Source organism: Miscanthus floridulus, chromosome 4 (genome assembly GCF_019320115.1).
Source record: "Miscanthus floridulus cultivar M001 chromosome 4, ASM1932011v1, whole genome shotgun sequence".
NCBI classification, from domain to species: domain Eukaryota; kingdom Viridiplantae; phylum Streptophyta; class Magnoliopsida; order Poales; family Poaceae; genus Miscanthus; species Miscanthus floridulus.
Window position 1 is genome coordinate 119,994,223 of NC_089583.1, and position 22,208 is coordinate 120,016,430.

The window sequence follows — 22,208 nt, forward strand, 5'->3', positions numbered from 1 at the left end:
ATAGAAGGGGACAAACGGACAAGGCAAAACTAACTTGAAGTGATTACTGTGTAAAACGTAATTAACGACACCAGAGGGAGATGCCACTTATACGATTTGGATCTATTCATTTTTCTCCAGTGAACTACAAGTGGCCGTTCAAATTTCCCCAAGTTCGGAGCTCACACATACCAAGTGCTTGTGACGTCACATAGCTTGGCACATGACTTTGAGAGGTGAAAAGAAGCTGAGTCATCACCCTGTTCGCTTAGGCTTGTTTGACTTATAAGTCGTACTTTTTCAGCCAATGAACGATATTTTTCTCTCACACCAAATCAGTCAACAGTACTTTCAGCGCTTATCAACCAAACAAGCCCAAATGAACATGACGATAAGTCTCCAAACGGTATACTTTTGCTTTCTGCTTCTTAGGGAAGCTAGCTTATCAAGGAATCTAGCTTCAAATTGAAGCGTGGCCATACTAATTTGTTCTAAACAGGGCCTAAAGAGCGAAGGGGCTCTGTAGCAGTGTTCTGCTGTACTACTGAACAGCAGCATCGTTGCCACATTATGAAACAGCATCAAGGAAACCTTGACTACCAAACACGATCACCACGTCAAAGATGGAATGCAGGATACGCTTTAACCAACTTCAGTTTGATTCCACTCTAAACAAAGGAGGTAGCAATTCTGGAAATTCGGACAGGTTACATCCTAATTATTTCAGTTCCATGCTGTATTGTACATAGTTCATCGCGTGGAACCAGAACATTCCCGTGGTGAGGACGACGGCGTGCTCGGAGGACGCACACTTATGCTTATTCCTGGAGCTGTGGACATGGCACCATCTATAGAGCAGACTGGAACAGAATCTCCGCCAGTTCCTGTATCAGGAAAGCACATTATGATATACGTAATCGGCAATCATCAGTGCGCACAGATATTTACAGATATTTGTTTTGTTGGTACTACTGTACGCTGTGGAGAGGACGCCTACACTGTAATCCCATTTTACCTGCTTGCCGGATGGAACAGTGGGCTCACCCCACTCTAGAACCTTCTTTTCTAGCGTCTCAAAGTCTCCTTTCCCAGCCTGTTTGAAACAATAGAGCAATGTTACAACCTACACAATTCCAATCCAATGCTTCACAGGCAAACTCCAAACTTGGTAAAGTGCCATACCTCAATCAAGGCGCCAATCTCCCTGTCAAAGCTCTGGTACCTCTTGCGGACAAGATCATCTAGGGAACCATCCTAACATCACAAAAACAAAACTTCCAGTTTAAAAACCTGCATGGGAAAAGTTCAGTAGGTCTTAATGTGTTTTCAGTTACCTCAATCAGCTTGGCAACGTTGCGGAGGCCACGAGCCAGGGTGTCCATTCCGGAGATATGAGCAAGAAACATGTCCTCAACATCAGTACTTTCCCTCCGCCTGTTATCATAAAAGAATTCCATGTTGGTTCAATTCCATTTTTTTTCAAAGAACAAGAAACATATGACAACAGGGACTGACAATTTGGCATCAAAGTTGAAACCACCAGGTGCAAGTCCACCCTGATAAACAAAAATGCAGCAATTTATGAGTGCAACCAGGCAGTAGACAGGCAACTGCTAATTTGAGTAAAAGGGGAGAGAGCTGATTCATGCCACTCACATTCTTAACTACACTCGACATAACCAAGGTAGCCTCTGCAATGTCTGTCATGAACTGATCTGTGTCCCAACCTGTCCATAACGGTAAGGTAAGTTACTATGCATGCCTCATTCTTTTATTTCTTTTCTGCTTCCAGTGACCAGTGTAACACAAATAATATTATCGGGCCATATGCTTATTAAATTAAACAACCAAAGGAGCTATACACAACAGCAACACATACCAACTTGAGGATCACCAGTGTTTGCATCAATATTTCCAAGCAGCCCATTAATCCGTGCAGTCTCAAGTTCATGATGGCAGCTGCAAGTTTAACATGCAGTTCTTTAAGCTATTATACAACTGAAGTTAGGCAAGCAAAAAAAAAGTTACCTATGTCCAGATAGAGTAGCATGGTTGCACTCAACATTAATCTTGAACTCTCCTGTGTCATGTGATACAGAAAAAAAAGGGGTTACTCTCAGAACAGAAGGATAAATTCACACAAGCTTCACCGCAAAAAATTGCTGACAATGTATTATGTATGCACATCCTGAAAATACGAAACTTATATTACCTGTAAGACCATACTTCTGTAGAAAAGCAAACGTAGTTGCAACATCCCAGTCATACCTGTCAGAGAAACAAAGATCAATGCTTCTGAATCCTGTAGGATATTTTGCTAATTCATTCCTGAGAAGCTTACTGGTGTTTTGTAGGTTCCTGCGGTTTAGGCTCTATCAACAGTGTTCCTGAAATAACAAAATCTCAGTTCTATCACCAAATTGACATAGTAAAGACAATGCACTATGTCAAAGTTACGGACATTGGAACAGGTAATCATAAAGAAACAGGACTGAATTACCGTTGAATCCGATCTTCTTCTTGTAGTCAACAGCAGCTTGAAGAAAGTTAGCCTGGACAAATCCAACAAATGATCAAATAATTTGTGCCACAAAGTAAAGCAGAGACACAAAGGAATCAGCAAATAGGGTCCACTCATACCAGATGGTCAAGTTCTCTCTTCATATCAGTATTCAGAAGAGTTTGGTAACCCTCTCTTCCACCCCAAAACACATAGTTTTCACCACCTAGGTAGTGAGTGACCTGTAAGGAGATAAAAGTCAAATCAAGAATTGGGCAAACTGAAGGAGGACCAATCATGATGATCACAGATAACCCACCTCCAAAGCTTTCTTAACTTGTGCAGCCGCATAAGCATATACTTTAACCTCTGGGCTGCAATATTAATGAAGAGTGCTATAAATCTCTAGTCATACTCTGAGTCCATAACTTTGTTTATATAAATTATAACAAACAAAACGGATAATCCAAGATACCAACCTAGTAGCAGCTCCATGCATGTAACGTGGATGCATAAAGAGCTGTGCGGTACCCCACAATGGCTTGATATTGGTCTCACCCTAAATGTAATTTAAATGAAATAAAAAAAATTGAGCAAACAGGATAATGCAAAACAGTGGTGTACACCTATGTGTCAGCAATTTAAGGTTACACTAACCTGGAGCTGCTTTGCCAGCTCAACTATCTCATCCAAGTTAGCATTTGTTTCCTGCAATGTGAGATAACAGTCTTAGGAAATTTCTGACAAACATGTTACTGAACCAAAGTCGTGAGCTGTTACAATTACAACACTTCATCTTTAAAAGTATCTATATCTAACAGGAGATGAAATGTTTGCTGCACAAATGAGTTAGAGCTTCCTATACCTAATTGGTTGGGTGTGAATGAAACAGATAATCAAAATGAATCCTTCGGTGAGCACAAGATAGCTGGAACACATCAGGAATCATATTCCTATGCTCAACATACAGCCCCATCCCATAGATAATCGATAGCATCCCATAATAAATTGATAGTAGTACCCAGAACCACCAAACCAAATGTAATTTCTAAGGTGGTTGCATCTTAAAAACAGTACCCTAGATAACTCTACCACTTTGATTAACTGTTAACACACATGAAACATAACTGATGGACACAACTACTGAACCAATTGTAAGGCTGCATATTGAAAAAAGCTTCCGTGATAACAATAACAGACCATGCTGATTATACTTTTGAGTTCATGTGTTAACAGAAGTATACAACACAACTGAATGACATACTTCAAGAGTTTTCCCATCCGGGGCAATATCCCTATCATGGAAGCACCATTTGTCAACTCCCAGCTTCTCCATGAACTCAAAGTGAGCTCTCACTGCAATACCGGTTGAAACAAAAGTTAGTTCTTCCAACAAACAGACCGAAACATAACCCAAAAGGCTGGAACTAAACACAAAGTTAGGTCAGGTGATCATCATACTTCTTCTCTTAGCCATGGCCAATGAATTGGTGCCATCCTCCCAAGGCCAAACCTTTGTAGGGGCACCAAAAGGATCGGCGCCAGTACCACGGAATGTGTGCCAGAATGCAACACTGAAGCGCATCCAATCCTAATAGCAACAAAATAAGCATAAATGTTGACTTTATCCCACAGGGTGCAAAGGTTTGACTTTACAGTGTAAAAAAGGGGTATAGAGAAAACTGAACATTGGGTTCAGTTATCATACCTTCATCTTCTTCCCGAGAATCACTTCCTCCTTATTATACCACTTATAAGCAAGAGGGTTCTTGCTGGTTGGACCCTGCAGCACAATCATCAATTGTTCAAGGAACAATGGTTGGGTTCACAACAGCCTCACAATCTGATTGAAGAATGTGGGTTTTCGTGGCCTCACCTCATACTTGATTTTCGGGACGCCGGGGAAGAACTCCCCCTCCCAATCATCAGAGAAGCCGCCATCGCATTTGCTGTCGATGTCGGCAGGGCAAGTCTGCTGCGCAGCAATCTGACATAGAGCGGCCGAACCAAGATCAGAACCCCAACGTCACTACCATCATGATTATCAGATCAGAGAGTAAAAAGGGCAGTAGCGACTGACCACGGCGGACAGTAACGACGATGATGCCACCAGCAGCAGCAGCAGCAGCAAACGCTCTGAGCCCTTCATGCCGGGCTTAGATCAGAAAACGCACCACCTGGAGAAAGCGCAGCAAACAAATCGAGGAAGAGAATTGAACGGCGCGACGAACGGGATGAAACGCGGGAGGAAGAGAAATGGAATTGAACGGCCCGTCTAAGCACAGTAAGGGATTCCTACCAGGCAATCTCCAGAAGACCGATAGATGCCCCCACGCCGCCAATCCCCGGGGATGGGATAACGACGATGACGAAGAGGGTTGCTGGACCTGGACTCCACTGAGGAGAGTGCTGCTGCGAACTCGGATGGTAGTTGAACAGATGAGGCGCGGCTCGGGGGGCGATCTGTGCTTATATATATATATAATAATAATAATATATAATAGAAAATTACTGGAATCTTTTTCCAACTGAATTCCTGAAATGCATCTTATCTACCTACTTCGATTCTTTGTTTTGTTTTGTTTTTTAAAAAAAAAACAGTTTTGCATTTCACCGTGCCTGTTTCGGTGATCGGCAAATTAGCTGTTTCTGTTCTTTTTATGGCAAAATGTCTTATCCATTATGACTAAAAATTAGCTGCTAAAATTAGTTCAAGGAGATTTCAAATAGATGTGCTAATTATTAGCTTCACTGGTAGATCTAAAGTTGCTAATAGTTTATATGCACCTCCAACTCATTATAAAACAACCAATTAGCTGGTAAACAGTCGCTAAAAATTATTAGTTATTAGCTAGTTAGTTTTTAGTGCTAATGGACCAGAGAGGCCCTTGATTGAATGATGAGTTTTGCTCTCCCCTCGTGAGCCCTTCATAACGGAGAGGAGATGATTGCCGATTAGGACGGACAGGAGAGGAGATGGAGATAAGGCACTAGGCACGACGGGAGGGTGAGGCTATTCTTTTTAGCCAGGAGGAAAATATATGGATCTCACGGCAAGAAAACGGGTATTGCACCTGCGTCACCTGCGTGTGAAAACTATCTTAATGTTTGGGGTTTAGGTGAAACATAAAATAGTCCTGCCTGTTTTGTCCGTATAATACTAGTTTAACATTAATTAAAACATGTTTGATACACATGGCTGCTGGTTACTAGTTTTATGCTAAAAAATAGTCTAAATTAGTTATGATTGTCTAGCTAGTTGTTTAACATCTAGTTAAAGTCTTGTTTAAAAAATTAGCTCACCTATTTAAATACACTAGAACTAATTAAGACTAATTTTTATCTAACTAGCGATTACTCCCGTAACGCAAATCATCGAGCTGTGTTGGTTATAGCAGCGGTAACGCAAATGGAATAGAATTAAAGCTATGGACCATTTGAACTATTTTTTATTTCCATTTACGTTACTACCGTACGAACCAAACAGCACGCGATGTTTCGTTCGTTCACGAGACGCTAACGCGTCATCGAGACCATGCATCTCGTGAAAGACATTGGTGCATGGCAGCGGTAGGCACCGACCTGATCCATCATTGAGAGGTGTGCCGAGAGATGAGGAGTGTTGATCACCACTGTACTATAATAAAAACTACTCTGTCCGTTTCAAACAAAATTAATTCCTAGAAACCGTGTAAGTCAAATTATTTTAAATTTAACTAACTTTATAGAAGAGAGTAATAATATCTATGGCATAAAATAAGCATATTAAGAAAATATACTGTGTGGTATATCTAATAATACTAATTTGATGTCATAAATCTTGATGTTATTTTTTCTAGAAATTTGATTAAAGTTCAGAAAGTTTGCCTCAAGACAACTCTAAGAATCTATTTATTCAGAGACAGATGGACTCTTACTACTAATACTATATTCATCTTAAAAATATTATTATTCCATATATTATCTTATTAAAGTATCTAGAGTTTAACTAAATATAGAGAGAAAAAAGTATCATGCCTACCAAAACATGTCTCATGTAATACTTATTTGATATCAACTTCCAGTGGCTGCCGCTGCAGCAGTTGCGCTTTTTTTTTTGTCTCAGCAAAACACTGTAGCCGCAGCCAAAGTTTGCAGCACAACAACTTTTCCTTGCTGCCGAACACCCCAATGGTGCGGTGTGGTGTGGCGTGGCGTACTCTTCCAAAGGTGCGTGCGTGTGCGTGTGCGCGTGCGCGAGGTACGAGTATCACGTCTCTTTTCCCGGCGTTGCCCGTCACTTGCGGCCGCGCTGGAATCGCCTCGGCTTGCCAGAATCACCTCTCTGATGGCGATGCGGAGATGGCTCGGCTTGGTAGCGCGACGGAAGGAGCAGAGCGTCACTGCGTGGCTGTGTGCGTGCGGTGGCGGGAGCTGCTGCTGCAAGTCATGGGCGAACGAACGAATCGTTGTTGCAGCCTGTAGGGGTAAAACAGACCATTCACGGGTGATCACCCTGTTCGCTGGTGGGTTTCAGTAGGCTTATCCAACCAGCCAACAGTGTTTTTCTCTCAAAAAAACCAGCATCAGCCAGCCTAAACTAGCGCCAGCATCGACCAACGAACAGGGTGGATGGCTATTATCTCTTCAGTCTCTTGCCGTCGCCAGGTTCTCTATTTCTCTCACGCAGAGCCGCCGCATTGTTGCTTCCGCGTCGTCTTTCATCTCTCTCGCGCGCACGCGCCCCCTGTGTTCCCCTCCTTCTTTCCCTCCCTCCCTCCCTCTCCCTGTTGCTTCTCACCGTCGGATCGATCGAGCGCTGTCATGGCGCCTATGTGGATCGGCTGCCACCGCACATGACCCAGGGGTAGGGGGTGCTGTGCTGGCCTTTCTCGTTGTCGTTAATTCGTTCGGTGGCGTTTGGATAGTTATTGCGTTTGGGATAGGGATACGTAGATGGATATATATGATAAAGTGGGTTAGGGAGAGGGATACTCGTATTTCTATCATTGACCGATTTTTTTTATTGAACCTCACTAATTAGACATGGACACGTAGGTTTTGAGGACTTCATATCGGAAGCAGACACGTAGATCCGGTCTTCGTATCAAAACCAGATATATTTGGTATCTTCGGGTAGATGATGACTTTCGAGTTTCGTATCCGACGCAGACATGTAGATCCGGTCTTCGTATTGAAACCAGATATATTTGGTATCACCGGATAGATGATTACTTCAGAGACTTTTTAGGTGTATATATATAGATAAATAAAGATAAAGATAAGATAAGAGAATAGATGTATAGATTTGGGTTTGGGATATGTTTTTTAGTGGGACCCATACATATAGGGCTTCTTTCGAAGCAAAGGGGAGCAAAATTCAGGGAGGAAACCCCCATGGAGAATTAAGATAATAATTAAAATAATATTCCATAGATTGTCACCCAGCGAAAAAGTTCGTGATCCAGAGAGATCGGAGTTTCCGGCCTAGGCCTAGGAGAGTAAAATAAAAAACAAAACCACCGCTCCGCTGCTGGTGTGTACGGAGTAGACGCGGATCTTTTCTTCTTCTCCGCCCAAATCGACAGCACAACAAAACACTGGCGCCATCCTCGATCCAATCGAGCGCCGCGCCGCTCCCTGACCCCTGCTCCTCCAACTCCCCTTCTTCTCCGGCGAGCGCCGCGCCGCTCGCTGGTCTCTGCTCCTCCAACTCCCCTTCTTCTCCGGCGAGCGCCGCGCGCCGCTCCCTGGCCTTGCTCCTCCAACTCCCCTTCTTCTCCAGCGCGTCGTACTTTGCCGCCCCAAGATGAGCGCTACTTTGCTGCTGTGTTGGCAAGAAGGCTAGCTCGTCTTCTCGGGCCCTGCTGCTGTGCTTGACGAGCTTACGAGCGCCAACCTCGTTCTCCGAAGACGCAGAGCTGGCCTCGTTGTTTCCCGATGATCACCCACCATTCTGGTCGGGATGAAATAACTGGGATAGATTCTAGAGGTTTTACTTGTGGTATTATAAAAATTGGTAATTACTCATAAGTCATTAAAAAAATTGAGTTTTATAGGTGTCACTGCTCTAAACTCTTTTGCCCTTTACGCCAGTTCTGTCAGATTTGACTCTAACGGTGCCAAACTACGGATGTAAAAAATCAAAAATATCCTCAGATCTAAATATGTAATTAATTTTTTTAGCATCTTAATGATCTCAAATGAAAAAACTCAAAACTGAAAAGTTATAGATCTCGTCGAGATCTACAATATTTTTATAAAAATTATCTCCATTTGATTCCGTACAAAAATATGATTTTTCTAAGACATTAATAATATCAAATCATTTTTTGTACAGAATTAAATGAAGATAATTTTTATACAAAAATTATAGATATCGGCCCGTTCGGCTTATCCCATATTTGGTTTGTTCGGCTTCTTTTTTCAGTCGAAACAGTGTTTTTCTCTTACAACAATTCAGTTAGAACAGTGTTTTCAGTCAGTTTCAGTCAAAATTCTGCCAACCGAACGGGGCCATTGTCGAGATCTATAACTTTCTAGTTTTGAGTTTTTTCATTTGAGGACATTAAGATACCCAAAAAAATTAATTGAATATTCAAACCTGAGAGTATTTTGAACTTTTCACAACCACGGTTTAACACCGTTAGAGCCAAATCTAACAGAAGTGACGTGAAGAACAAAAGAGTTCACAACAGTGGCACATGTAAGAACTCAATTTTTTTAATAACTTATAAATAATTATCAAATTTTATAATATCACACAGGTCCACCCCTGATTTCCCTATCCCAACCCCATTTCCCACGAACCAAACGCCACCTTGTTTTCACCCCTCTGTTCTGCCACGCCTTGCCTCTTTCCGAGCACCTCTGCGTCCTAGCGCGGTAGTAGCGCCGGCTATGGCAAGTTCAGCGCTGAAGAAACTCGCCACCGGACCGCCCGACGCAAGAAGAGAGGAGATCATCCGCCTCTGCTCCACTGGCCGCGTCAAGGAGGCTCTCCACCGCCGCTTCCGCCAGTGCCTGTGGTCGGAGCCTGGCCTCTTCTCCCACATCTTCCGGGCGTGCCGTGCTCTCCCGCTCCTCCGCCAGCTCCACGCCTTCGCCGCCACTTCCGGCGCCGCCGCCGACCGGTTCACGGCGAACCACCTCCTCCTCGCCTACGCCGACCTGGGCGACTTCCTCGCCGCGCGCGGCGTGTTCGACAGAATCCCTAAGCCGAACGTCATGTCCTGGAACATCCTCATCGGGGGATACGTTAAGAACGGTGATCTGGAGACCGCGCGGAAGCTGTTCGACGAAATGCCCGCGAGGAACGTGGCGACGTGGAATGCCATGGTCGCTGGGCTCACCAACTCGGGACTCAACGAGGAGAGCCTGCGGTTCTTCCTTGCCATGCAGAGGGAGGGGATGCAGCCTGATGAGTTTGGCCTCGCGAGCTTGTTCCGGTGCTGTGCCGGGCTTAGGGACGTTGTGTCTGGGCGACAGGTCCACTCGTACGTGGTGCGGTCGGGACTAGACAGAGACATGTGCGTTGGGAGCTCCTTGGCACACATGTATATGCGGTGTGGTTTTCTTCGAGATGGGGAGGCTGCTCTCCGAGCTTTGCCTCTGCTTAACATTGTGTCTTGCAATACCATAATCGCTGGAAGAACACAGAATGGAGACTCGGAAGGGGCACTCGAGTATTTCTGCATGATGAGAGGTGCTGGTGTGGAAGCAAATGCAGTCACATTCGTCAGCGCCGTTAGTTCTTGCTCAGACTTGGCAGCTCTTGCACAAGGTCAGCAGGTTCATGCACAGGCTATCAAAGCTGGAGTTGACAAGGTTGTGCCAGTCATGACTTCTCTTGTGCATATGTATTCTCGATGCGGGTGCTTATGTGATTCAGAAAGGGTTTGCCTTGGGTATAGTGGTACAGATCTTGTCCTTTGCAGTGCGATGATCTCAGCTTATGGATTCCATGGGCATGGACAAAAGGCAGTTGGTCTGTTCAAACAGATGATAGCTGGAGGGGCAGAACCCAATGAGGTTACTTTCTTGACCTTGCTATATGCATGCAGCCATAGTGGTCTTAAAGATGAAGGCATGAGTTGTTTTGAGCTTATGACTAATACTTGTGGACTAAAGCCAAGTGTTAAACACTACACTTGTATTGTGGATCTTCTTGGACGTTCAGGTTGTCTAAATGAGGCGGAGGACCTTATCCTGTCAATGCCTGTGCAACCTGATGGGGTCATATGGAAGACACTACTGTCTGCATGTAAGATCCAGAAAAATTTCGACATGGCCGAGAGGATAGCAGAACGTGTTATTGAATTGGACCCTCATGATTCTGCATCTTATGTTCTTCTATCAAATATTCGAGCTACCAGCAGCAGATGGGAGGATGTCAGTAAGGTAAGGAAAACCATGAGGGAACAGAACGTGAGGAAAGAGCCTGGAGTTAGCTGGGTGGAGCTGAAGGGTCAGATTCACCAATTCTGCACAGGAGATAAATCCCATTCAAGGCAAAGGGAGATTGATGAATGCTTGGAAGAAATGATGACCAAGATCAGACAATATGGATATGCACCGGACATGAGCATGGTTTTCCATGACATGGAGGATGAGGAGAAAGAAGTTAGTTTGGCGCACCACAGTGAGAAGTTGGCTATAGCATTTGCTTTCCTGAGCTTACCTGAAGGAGTTCCTATTCGGGTTATGAAGAATCTACGTGTATGTGATGATTGCCATGTAGCTATTAAGTTGATGTCTAAAGTGACTGGACGGGAGATTGTGGTCCGAGATGTAAGCCGTTTTCACCATTTCAAAGATGGAAAATGCTCTTGTGGAGATTATTGGTGAAGGAGTGGAGTGCCATGGAAATACTTTTTGTCTCGGTTGAGGGAACAAGACTTCTACTAGCTCTAAATTATGCACAGGTACACTTCTTTGTATATATTTGGTTAAACTTGAGAAAAATGAGAATGGCATTCTTTTTAGTACCAAGGGAGTATAGAATACTATTTCAGCTGGTTGAGTTGGTACAAATTTGTGGTGCCCGATTCAACTAAAAGCTGATGTGCTTAAATGGGAACGGCCCCCAAGTTGTTTTGGGCATCAATGCCACCGTGACAATGGCAAGACGTTAGGCTTGCCTTTTAGTGAGCAAGTTTAGGTCAATGTGCTTGAGCCAATTTGAGCGTGTTTCAGATGCACACATGGTTGAATTATGGTTACTTAGCAAATCAATTATATTTGCATGTCATGTGAAAATTCTTGCTCCAGTGAAGTTATACAAAATTGACACATATAGATAATAGTATATGATACAAAGAGAAGGAAGTGGTATGTTGGATCACGCTCAAGCCTTGCTGTTCATTTGGTTTTGTTTCCGAGACCCAACAGACTTTTTACCAATTGTGGAAGCATGCATACTGAAGCAATAACAGAAATGAAAAATAAATAACACAGGTTTCCATTATCTAGCTTTGTAAATGGATAATGTTGTTGACAACACTACAATAGTGAACTTTTGTTGTATGGTTACTGCTGGTAACCTGAATTCTTGCGGGTGCTGAGAATGATGCAACCTGCGTCTGAAATCTCTAATCTTGAATTTTAGATTTAGTGGACAACCACATGCTATGAGCTAATTGTAAGACAAGCAAACAAAGATCCTTTTAATGCTTTTTCTTTCTTCCTATATGCCTAATATAAAAAATCTTTCTCAAAAGTGTTTCATTTTGTTGTTATCAACACATCCGTGAATCAGTACTCTAATATGAAGCTCATATCAACAGGCATACAGCTGTGAACACGGTCAGAGCTGATGCAACGGTGACAGCTGAGCAGGTTTCGTGTTCTGTACCTTATTTTGATTTTTATTGGTTGTTTATATTGGTTTAGTAAACTCCACCTATGGTGGGGCGTCTTTGGTGTCCCAGCATAGCAGGTCCCAAGCCCTGGTAAAGGAGTAGGGTTGTGTTAGGCGTGGCGAGCCAATGTAAAAACTTAGCCACTTAAATGGAGATGAAACCCGAAAGAAAATCGTTGGGGCGTAACCCTCTTAGCGACGCGCCATATCGGAACCCGGGTATGGTGTTAAATGGGCAAGGGCCGGGTCGTCACCCCCGTGACGCGCCGTGTCGTGATCTGGGCATGGTGTCAAGTAACCAAGGATCGGGTCGTCGCTTCCTTAGTGGCGCGCTACATCGGCGCCCGGGTGTAGTGAAAAATGAGCAAGGGTCTTCGCATCAGAGTCGACGGGTGCGAAGGGTAAGGAAGCTAGTCGAACCAACTAGGATCCGTTTAGGTAGTTGGAATGTAGGGTCACTTACAGGTAAGTTAAGAGAATTAGTTGATACCGCGACTAGGAGGCGTGTAAATATATTATGCGTTCAAGAGACTAAATGGAAGGGTCAGAAGGCGAATGAGGTGGACAATACAGGTTTCAAGCTTTGGTATACAGGGACAGTTGCGAATAGAAATGGAGTAGGAGTTTTGATTGATAAGAGCCTCAAGAATGGTGTGGTGAGAGTGAGAAGGCAAGGAGATAGGATTATCTTAGTCAAGCTTGTCGTTGGTGATATGGTTTTGAACGTAATTAGTGCGTATGCCCCCCAGGTAGGCCTCGACGAGAGTGCTAAGAGACAGTTCTGGGAAGACTTAGATGGCCTGGTTAGAGCTATACCTAGTAGTGAGAAGCTTTTTATAGGAGGAGATCTTAATGGGCATGTAGGTACTACAAGCGCATGTTTCGAGGCAGTTCATGGAGGTTTTGGGTATGGTAGTAGGAATCAGGAGGGGGAGGAAGCTCTAGACTTCGCGGTAGCTTTTGACCTGATGATAGCCAACACTTTCTTTAGAAAGAGAGAATCTCATCTAGTGACCTTCAGTAGCGGACAACACTGTAGTCAGATTGACTTTGTCCTCGCAAGAAGAAAGGACAAACGAGCATGCTTGGATTGCAAGGTGATACCAGGGGAGTGTGTTGTTTCTCAACATAAGCTTTTGGTGGCAGATTTTCGTTTTCAGATGCATGCCCGTAGGGATAAACAAGCTAAGATTGAAAGAACAAAGTGGTGGAAACTGAAAGGGGAGACGTCAGAGGTATTTAGGGAAAGGGTTATCAAAGAGGGTTCTTGGAAGGAAGAAGACGACATAAACAATATGTGGGACAAGATGGCAACCAACATTCGGAAGATAGCCTCAGAGGTGTGTGGAGTAACCAAAGGAAGGGGACGTGAGGCTAAAGATACTTGGTGGTGGAACGAGGAAGTCCAAAGGGCTATTAAGGAGAAGAAAGAATGCTATAGACGCTTGTAACATGACAGGAGTGTGGACAACATAGAGAAGTATAAGGTGGCAAAGAAAACTGCAAAGCGAGCTGTAAGTGTGGCAAAGAGTAGAGCGTACGAGGATCTTTACCAACATTTGAGTACGAAGGAAGGAGAGAAGGACATTTATAGGATGGCTAGGGTTCGTGAGAGAAAGACACGGGACTTCAACCAAGTTAAGTGCATTAAGGATGAAAGGGAGCATCTCTTGGTAAAGGAGGATGAGATCCGACATCGATGGCAAGAGTATTTTGACAAATTGTTCAATGGTGAGAATATGGACACAACCTTTCAGTTGGATGACTCTTTTGATGACACCAATAGGCACTTTGTGCGGAGAATCCAAGAATCTGAGGTCAGAGAGGCATTGAAAAGGATGAAAGGAGGTAAGGCGATGGGACCGGATGGTATCCCAATCGAGGTGTGGAGATGCCTCGGGGACATAGCTGTAGTATGGTTAACCAAGCTGTTCAACCATATTTTTCGATCGAACAAGATGCCTGATGAGTGGAGGAGAAGTATATTGGTACCGATCTACAAGAATAAAGGGGACATTCAAAGTTGTACAAATTACCGAGGAATTAAGTTGATGAGCCATACTATGAAGCTATGGGAGAGAGTTATCGAGCATCGCTTGAGAGCAATAACGCGGGTCTCTACGAACCAATTTGGTTTCATGCCCGGAAGGTCAACCATGGAAGCCATTTTCTTAATAAGACAAGTTATGGAGCGGTATAGGGAGAAGAAGAAGGACTACACATGGTTTTTATTGACTTGGAGAAGGCTTATGATAAAATACCAAGGAATGTTATGTGGTGGGCGTTGGACAAACATAAAGTCCCAACGAAGTACGTCGGGCTCATTAAGGACATGTACAGCAATGTTGTGACTAGAGTTCGAACAAGTGATGGAGACACGGATGACTTCCCGATTAGGATATGACTACATCAAGGGTCAGCTTTGAGCCCTTATTTGTTTGCTTTAGTGATGGATGAGGTCACAAGGGACATACAAGGGGACATCCCTTGGTGTATGCTTTTCGCGGACGATGTAGTGCTAGTTGATGAAAGCCGGACAGGAGTGAATCAGAAACTGGAGTTATGGCGGGAGACTTTGGAGTCCAAAGGTTTTAGACTTAGTAGAACTAAAACTGAGTATATGAGATGTGACTTCGGCACTACTACTCGGGAGGAGGAAGATGTTAGTTTGGAAGGTCAAGTAGTGCCTAGGAAGGATACCTTTCGATATTTAGGATCAATGCTACAGAGGGACGGGGATATTGATGAAGATGTTAGCCATAGAATCAAAGCAGGGTGGATGAAGTGGCGGCAAGCGTCTGGTGTACTATGTGACAAAAGGGTACCACAGAAGCTAAAAGGTAAGTTTTATAGGACGGCGATTAGACCTGCTATGTTGTATGGTGCAGAATGTTGGCCTACGAAAAGACGACATATTCAACAGCTAAGTGTCGCGGAAATACGTATGTTGCGTTGGATTTGCGGTCATACAAGAAGGGATCGAGTTCGGAACGATGATATACGTGAGAGATTAGGGGTAGCGCCAATTGAAGAAAAGCTTGTCCAACACCGGTTGAGATGGTTTGGACATGTGCAACGGAGACCTCCAGATGCACCGGTGCGTAGTGGAATCCTAAGTCAGGATAGTAACGTGAAGAGAGGCAGAGGAAGACCGAAGTTGACTTGGGTAGAGGCAATAAAAGGAGACTTGAAAGGATGGAATATACCCAAAGACTTAGCCTTAGATAGGAGTGCTTGGAAGACAGCTATTCACGTGCCTGAACCTTGATTGCTTCTGTTGGGTTTCAACTCTAGCCTACCCCAACTTGTTTGGGACTTAAAGGCTTTGTTGTTGTTGTTGTTTATATTGGTTTAGTAATAGTTCTTGGTTACATCCTTACTGCAGGTTGATACATTTGATGAAGAACTTAAGAAGCTGGTTGGGATGGGCTTTGTAAAGGTATTTCAAGTCATGTCCTGAATGTCAATTTCTTTAGTGCATTAAGTACATTTTCCATTTATCCTATCATGATGGTATACTGTTTGATCATGTCCTGGCCTCTACCTAAGCCACCTATATTAAGATTCGCAACGAAGTGCTTCAACAAAAACAAAAATTTCCTATTTCAACTGTTGGTTATCTGTGTTTGCCTGATTTGATGAATTTTTCAGAGGTTTCAGGTAAGTGCATTAGGGGATACGCATGCTAGGTTATACTAATGTTAGAAGGCAAAGATCACACCTTAATAGTCACATGTTTTTTAAGAGCCCACAATCGTTTCAATTTTTCATCCACATTTCTGGTTATGCTTATGTTGTACGTATATGCTATGGCTGTCAACTACCTCACTGATGAATTGATCACATTGCTGCAGACTCAGGCTGAAGTTGCTCTTGCTGCAGCTGATGGAGATCCAAATGTTGCCATTGAGATTCTGATGAGTCAGCAGGTTTGTGTAGTTTATATTTGAGCTAATTAATTGTTGATAACCACTACCTCTCCATGAAAACAGTTGATGTTCCGACCAGAATTTGCTCCACTAATTGAATTTTGTTCCTCTTGATATTAATTCTTTTTTTCCATTCCTGTGGCTTCAAATCTAGGGTTGAAGTTTGACCATAAAGAACAAATTCAAAGGAAGCACGATGTCGAGCCAATTGTTTTCTTACAAAGGTTCAAAAAGTAGACTGTGATTTGGGAGTGGAGCATGGTGTAGATTGTGTGCCATGGTGGGTCTGAAAAAGGATGGCTGCAATCTTGTTTATGCTGGGGTGCAGATACAACAATGTGCAGCCTAGTTGCATTTCTCAAGGCTGCCGACTCTAGAATTTATGTAAAGTACTCTCTTCGTTCCAAATTATAAGTCACTTTATAATTTGGAACGGAGGGATTAGAAATTAACGTTGGATGTTTTGTCAAGACTTTGAAATACGAACAATCAGAAAATGCTGAATTTGATCTGAAAATAGCTAGTGTGATTGTTTTAGCTTGCAGATTATTACAATCAGAATTAGATTACTGGGCTCTAACAATCAGAATTTGACATGGACTACTCGGCTGCTCCCCTTTTAATGTGTGAATCCCTTTTAAGATGTGTGATGAATCTGTCCTGCGTTGAGACCTTTTTAGTTTGGCCTGTGGATTTTCACATGGGAACAACCTGTACTAGATGTCTGGATCTGTTATTCACAGGCAATTTCAGTATATTTCGGTACTGCTCCTATATAAACCTAAGCTTTCCAGCGTCAAACATCTAGACGAGGAATTTCACAAAAAAACCAGAAACTTCAACCAACAGATCCCTACGTGTACATATACTCAAATTGTTGCAAGGGAATCAAATTGTACAGGTAGCATAGGTTCTGTGAGATTTTTTTTCCGGCTAAGCCCTTGTTTAGCTCTCCAAAAGTGCACTATGTAAAAAGAAGATTTCCCGTCACATCAAACTTGCGGTACATGCATGGAGTACTAAATATAGACGAAATCAAAAACTAATTGCACAGTTTGCTTTAACTTTACGAGACGAATATTTTGAGCCTAATTAGTTAATGTTTGGACAATAATTCATAAATACAAACGAAATGCTACAGCGGAGAATCGTGCACTATGCAAAGAACTAAACGCGCAGTAAGATACCCAGCTACCCAGTGTATCAGATTTCAGTCAGAAGTTGAGCTTAAAGATAAGTGCCATGCAAAAAGCTTACCTGTACTGGTTCCACCTGCCATTTCAAGGCTTGTTTGGATACATTAGTATCCACGCAAATTGAGGTGGATAGAACGTATCCAAACACACCCTCAGTAGTCAGTACGTATATAGTTATTGATATTTTGGAGGGGCAGCCGTTCAGATCAGGAATTTTACACAAATTTCCGATTGAACAGATTGGGCAGTCCAACAAATCTGAACATATAGAAGCATAAGCAGACTTTGTTTGAATATTTTTTCACAAAAGTTTGGAGTTTGGACCTGTAAGCTCATCAACCTGGATTCAGGTATTCAGGAGTCTGAAGTCACTCTGATGAGGCCTTAACACTGAAGCAACCTCCCCCGCCGCCGCAGGATTCGAACACCAACGGTCCAGATCTCGCTGGACTGTAACACTAACAGCAAGCGAGGATTCGAACACCAACGCTCCTTATCCGCTCTCGACGAGCTGAAAAATCCGTGAGAGGCCGGCAGTCAACAGCCAGCGATGGCGCCGCCCGCCGTCGCCGCGTCGGCGTTCCCATTCCGCCTCTTCTCAGCGGAGGCGCGCCGCAACACCAGGAGCGGCCGAGGCAAGCGGAGCGCCGCCAGGCCGCTCAAGTCCTCGCCCCCACCCCGCCCTCCCCCCTCCTCCTCCTCCGTCAGCGGCGGCGGCGTCGCGGCCACCACGTTCACGCGGCTCCCGCTCCGCGACGCGCCTGAGTCGGCCGAGGTCACGCTCGACCGCTTCCCCACCGCCCTGGCCAACCCGGGGGCGCCCGCTCTCACGCGCGGGAGTGTCCAGCGGCTGGACGGCGAGGAGGAGTTCGAGGCGGGGTTGGGGCCCAATTCTGTTGCGCGGATTCCTCTGCGGGACTCGACGGATGGGGTGGAGCTCACCATTGGCCAGTTCGAGGCCCGCGCGGCCGGCAGGAAGAGCACTGGCGGTCGCGGATTTACGCGGCAAATGGTCGAACGCCTTGGCGACGGCGGCGAGGGGGAGGAGCTCGTCGTCAGCAGCCTCGACGTGTTCGAGGTCAAAAGGGGCAGGAGAGCTCGGGCTCTTGTTCCCGAAGTGCTCGACGACGATGACGACGTCGTGGTGTTCGACCCGGACTACGGCGTCGACAGCGACGACGAGGAGAAGGAGTTCGAGATGTTCCCGTTCGACCAAAGTCATCATGAAGAAGCTGGTGCCGTTCCACGCGCGGAGCTCGGAGAGGTAGAGTACGGCGACGGGGAAGAGGATGACGACGACGACGACGGTGACGAGGTTGTAGTGTTCCACCCAGACTACGACGAGGACGAGGACGAGGACTTTGAGGACGACGGCTACGAGGATGAGAACGCGGAGGGAGGGGATGGGGAGGCGAAGGAGAAGGGCGTGCCGGCGGTGATGCGGTGCTTCGACACGGCCAAGATATTCGCCAAGGCCGGGGACGGCGGGAACGGCGTGGTGGCGTTCCGCCGCGAGAAGTACGTGCCGTACGGGGGCCCGTCGGGCGGCGACGGCGGCCGCGGCGGCGACGTGTACGTGCAGGTGGACGGGGAGATGAACTCGCTGCTGCCGTTCCGCAAGTCCGTGCACTTCCGCGCCGGCCGCGGCGCGCACGGCATGGGCCAGCAGCAGGCCGGGGCCAAGGGCGAGGACGTCGTGGTGAAGGTGCCGCCGGGGACGGTGGTGCGGACCTCGGATGGAGGCGTGGAGCTTCTGGAGCTGATGAAGCCCGGGCAGCGCGCGCTGCTCCTCCCCGGTGGCCGGGGCGGCCGTGGCAATGCGGCGTTCAAGTCCGGGACGAATAAGGTGCCCAGGATCGCAGAGAAGGGGGAGAAAGGCCCAGAAATGTATGTTCTCTCTACTATGAACTTGACATCATGAGTATTTTTCTAGATAATCTCATCATGAGTGATTGGAAAGATCAGTTAATGTGCAACTTGTTTTTATTCCTAATGCACTCCATTTGGCATGGCTTAGTTTGTGGAATTTCCCAGCTGCCTGGATTGTTTTGTGATTCACATTGTTAGCTGTTGGAGGAATTTCTTGTGCTTATAAATTTCCGACTGATAATATTGATGAGTCATTTGTGTTGCATACAGCTTCTCACAAAGAGCTGAATGCCATTGAACTGAAATACATGAATGACTACAACAGTTATCCACAATAATCCATCTCTACGTTTCGCTAACATACAACTTTTTGGGGATGCTGGTGTTTGGCAGGTGGTTAGAGTTGGAGCTAAAGTTGGTCGCTGATGTAGGGATTGTAGGTGCTCCTAATGCTGGGAAGAGCACTCTCTTGAGTGTTATTAGTGCTGCCAAGCCAGCTATAGCCAATTATCCTTTTACCACATTGCTACCAAACCTTGGTGTGGTCTCATTAGATTTTGATGCTACAATGGTAGTTGCTGACCTTCCTGGCTTACTGGAAGGCGCTCATCGTGGTTATGGTTTGGGTCATGAGTTCCTAAGGCATAGTGAGCGATGTTCTATCTTGGTATGTTCCCTTTTCCCTTCTTTACTCTAATCTTAATATTTGCGTCAAGTTCCATACGGTTATGACAACATAAGTCACGAGATTATGTATCTTGGCATGGCTGTGCTGATAATTGTTTTATGGCTTGTTGGAGCATTAGGTGCATGTCGTCGATGGTTCTTCACAACAACCAGAATATGAGTTTGAGGCAGTTCGCTTGGAGCTGGAGTTATTTAGTCCATCTTTGGTTGACAAACCCTATGTGGTGGTGTTCAACAAGATGGACCTTCCAGAGGCATCTGAAAGATGGAGTACATTTAGGGAAAAGCTACAGTCTGAAGGCATCGAACCTTTCTGCATTAGTGCAATAAGCAGGCAAGGCACACAAGATGTCATTCATGCTGCTTACAAGCTTCTGCAGAAAGAGCGGCTGAGGATGAAGGAAACTGAAGGTGCTTACTTATCCTCTCAGTTTAGCTATAGCTGTGGCCAGCCACAATAACTTACTCAAGGCTGAAGCTGGTTTTACACTGTGCTTCATTTCTTTTTGCGATTTTCATCTTGAAACTATATATTGCTGCAGGATGGAGTGGGCCAGAAAATCTGAACCACGTGTCTGATGCGATTAGAAAGGAAAGACGTGCACCCATGAATGAGTTTGAGGTTTTCCATGACAAGGGTACAAATACATGGAATGTTGTTGGAGCTGGAATCGAGCGTTTCGTTCAGATGACTGAGTGGCAGTAAGTAGTTTTTTTCGCAGCGCTAATTGTTGGTGCCACTACACTACACATCTTGTAACGTCGTCTCCTGATGAAGGTACTCGGATTCCTTGAAAAGATTTCAGCATGCCCTAGAGGCATGTGGTGTCAACAGAGCTCTTAGCAAGCAGGGAGTTAAGGAGGGCGATACGGTGATAATTGGTGAGGTATGTATGCGCACTAATCAGAGCACGATCAATCGCTGAACTAGAAGAACCACAAAAGGCTAGCTGTCGCATTTTGTCACACACTGGTGGGCACGCACATGGATTATCACTTTCAACAAGAATTGCTTTCTCTGTAGATGGAAATGGTTTGGAACAACGAAACGGATAGGGCCCGTCCGTCAAAGACGATGAACACACAAGATGATGCTGTCCGGTGGCCTGAATTCGGCTAGAGCAGTAATAGTTCTTGAGCTTCTTCGTAGCTGTAGAGGTAAGTCTTAGTGAAAAGCTTGGCACTAGCCTTACTGAAGCATTGATCGATTCGCATAAAAGGAGAAACTTAACGGAAGCATCGAAGAGCTGACACTGCTCACAGCCCATATGGATGCACTTTTTGATCGTCTTTGTTTGTTTATCTGGGATTTTGAACACATCGCCTCATTTTGCACTCGCTTGATGTTTCGCAGGAAGATGCCAGTACTTGACGCGCAGGATGCAGATCTTGGTGCAGTCTGCACGCATCTGGCATGGTTTTGAGGATTCAGATCAGTACGCGCTCTGTAGCGCTAAAGATGCTGTTGCTGTGATACGTGCTCCCGCGAGGACGAGACAACCGTGGCAGGATCCGATGGTCGTCGGAAGTTAGTAGAGGAAGATGAGCACGCTCGACGTGGCGAATTACAAGAACACGAGACCTTGAGAGTAGATTTACACGCAAACAGAAAGAAAGTTAAGGATGAAATATATATTTTTTACAGGAATGCTATACAACACATGTGTGTTTCTTGCTTCGTTGGCACATGGATTTTCTGTCCGTAGGACGAAGAATGGAATGCCGGATCTATGCTGGTTGTTCTGTGTCTCTGTCATATGGGGTCTGGCCATCGGCGTCGCTGTTTAATTTTTGAGAGTCGCGCCTGCACGATTTCTCCCATTTCCCTATTGTCGACGCTCTCCCGACCTCGCCGCTCCACCCCTCCCCTCCGACGCTCTCCTGGTAGGAGAGGCGACCTCGCCGCTCCGCTCCTTCCCGTCTTTGTGCATCTCCCCTCTCTCCCTCTCTATCGGTTTCTCTCTCCCTCTCCATCTCGACGTGGATAGGGCGGCGACGACCGGCGTGGCGGCTGCGGCCACCCTCCTCGTCCTCCCTCACCTACCTCTCACCTCCGTTTCTCCCTCACCTTCATCCCTCTCTCTCCCCTTCCCTCCCGAGGCGGTGGTGGGCGCGAGGCGGCGGCGGCTGCCAGGCGACGACGCCCTTGCGGGCGCCTTGCCGGCATGGGAGGGGCTCGGTGGCCTCCTCTCTCCCCCCCCATCCTCCGT

General features: G+C 45.4%; 3 protein-coding genes across 3 annotated transcripts; 2 read left to right on the forward strand and 1 right to left on the reverse strand.

Annotated features, from left to right (window-relative positions):
* Window positions 1–615: 615 nt before the first annotated feature.
* On the reverse strand, window positions 616–4,935 carry LOC136550559 (xylose isomerase). The gene is made up of 21 exons (XM_066542165.1): window positions 4,779–4,935; window positions 4,560–4,656; window positions 4,356–4,466; window positions 4,188–4,262; window positions 3,941–4,070; window positions 3,744–3,835; window positions 3,137–3,187; window positions 2,959–3,038; window positions 2,799–2,853; window positions 2,620–2,721; window positions 2,480–2,531; window positions 2,321–2,366; window positions 2,192–2,247; window positions 2,008–2,059; window positions 1,859–1,938; window positions 1,636–1,706; window positions 1,495–1,535; window positions 1,314–1,413; window positions 1,162–1,233; window positions 995–1,072; window positions 616–863 (listed from the first exon to the last, which is right to left on the reverse strand). Exons 2-21 carry the CDS (start codon window positions 4,626–4,628, stop codon window positions 828–830), a joined length of 1,449 nt encoding a protein of 482 aa, XP_066398262.1. The 5' UTR covers window positions 4,629–4,656; window positions 4,779–4,935; the 3' UTR covers window positions 616–827.
* Window positions 4,936–9,279: 4,344 nt separating this feature from the next.
* Window positions 9,280–17,032, forward strand: LOC136552889 (pentatricopeptide repeat-containing protein At2g41080-like). The gene is made up of 5 exons (XM_066544465.1): window positions 9,280–11,382; window positions 12,244–12,295; window positions 15,703–15,756; window positions 16,172–16,246; window positions 16,401–17,032. Exon 1 carries the CDS (start codon window positions 9,359–9,361, stop codon window positions 11,303–11,305), a length of 1,947 nt encoding a protein of 648 aa, XP_066400562.1. The 5' UTR covers window positions 9,280–9,358; the 3' UTR covers window positions 11,306–11,382; window positions 12,244–12,295; window positions 15,703–15,756; window positions 16,172–16,246; window positions 16,401–17,032.
* A 920-nt stretch (window positions 17,033–17,952) lies between these two features.
* On the forward strand, window positions 17,953–21,772 carry LOC136552890 (probable GTP-binding protein OBGC1, chloroplastic). The gene is made up of 7 exons (XM_066544466.1): window positions 17,953–19,329; window positions 19,705–19,978; window positions 20,118–20,409; window positions 20,541–20,700; window positions 20,777–20,885; window positions 21,023–21,156; window positions 21,353–21,772. Exons 1-6 carry the CDS (start codon window positions 17,993–17,995, stop codon window positions 21,116–21,118), a joined length of 2,268 nt encoding a protein of 755 aa, XP_066400563.1. The 5' UTR covers window positions 17,953–17,992; the 3' UTR covers window positions 21,119–21,156; window positions 21,353–21,772.
* The last annotated feature ends 436 nt before the right edge of the window (window positions 21,773–22,208 follow it).

What these genes read in the sequence shown, in the direction of transcription:
- LOC136552889 (XM_066544465.1), top strand. Translation starts at nt 9,359, where the DNA reads ATGGCAAGTTCAGCGCTGAAGAAACTCGCCACCGGACCGCCCGACGCA.
- LOC136552890 (XM_066544466.1), top strand. Translation starts at nt 17,993, where the DNA reads ATGGCGCCGCCCGCCGTCGCCGCGTCGGCGTTCCCATTCCGCCTCTTC. An exon ending in GGGGAGAAAGGCCCAGAAAT is followed by an intron (nt 19,330 to 19,704) that starts GTATGTTCTCTC and finishes GGTGTTTGGCAG; the next exon opens with GTGGTTAGAGTTGGAGCTAA. An exon ending in GAGGATGAAGGAAACTGAAG is followed by an intron (nt 20,410 to 20,540) that starts GTGCTTACTTAT and finishes ATATTGCTGCAG; the next exon opens with GATGGAGTGGGCCAGAAAAT.
- LOC136550559 (XM_066542165.1), bottom strand. Translation starts at nt 4,628, where the DNA reads ATGAAGGGCTCAGAGCGTTTGCTGCTGCTGCTGCTGCTGGTGGCATCA. An exon ending in ATGCATGGAGCTGCTACTAG is followed by an intron (nt 2,854 to 2,958) that starts GTTGGTATCTTG and finishes TTAATATTGCAG; the next exon opens with CCCAGAGGTTAAAGTATATG. An exon ending in TTCAACTTTGATGCCAAATT is followed by an intron (nt 1,414 to 1,494) that starts GTCAGTCCCTGT and finishes TTATGATAACAG; the next exon opens with GCGGAGGGAAAGTACTGATG.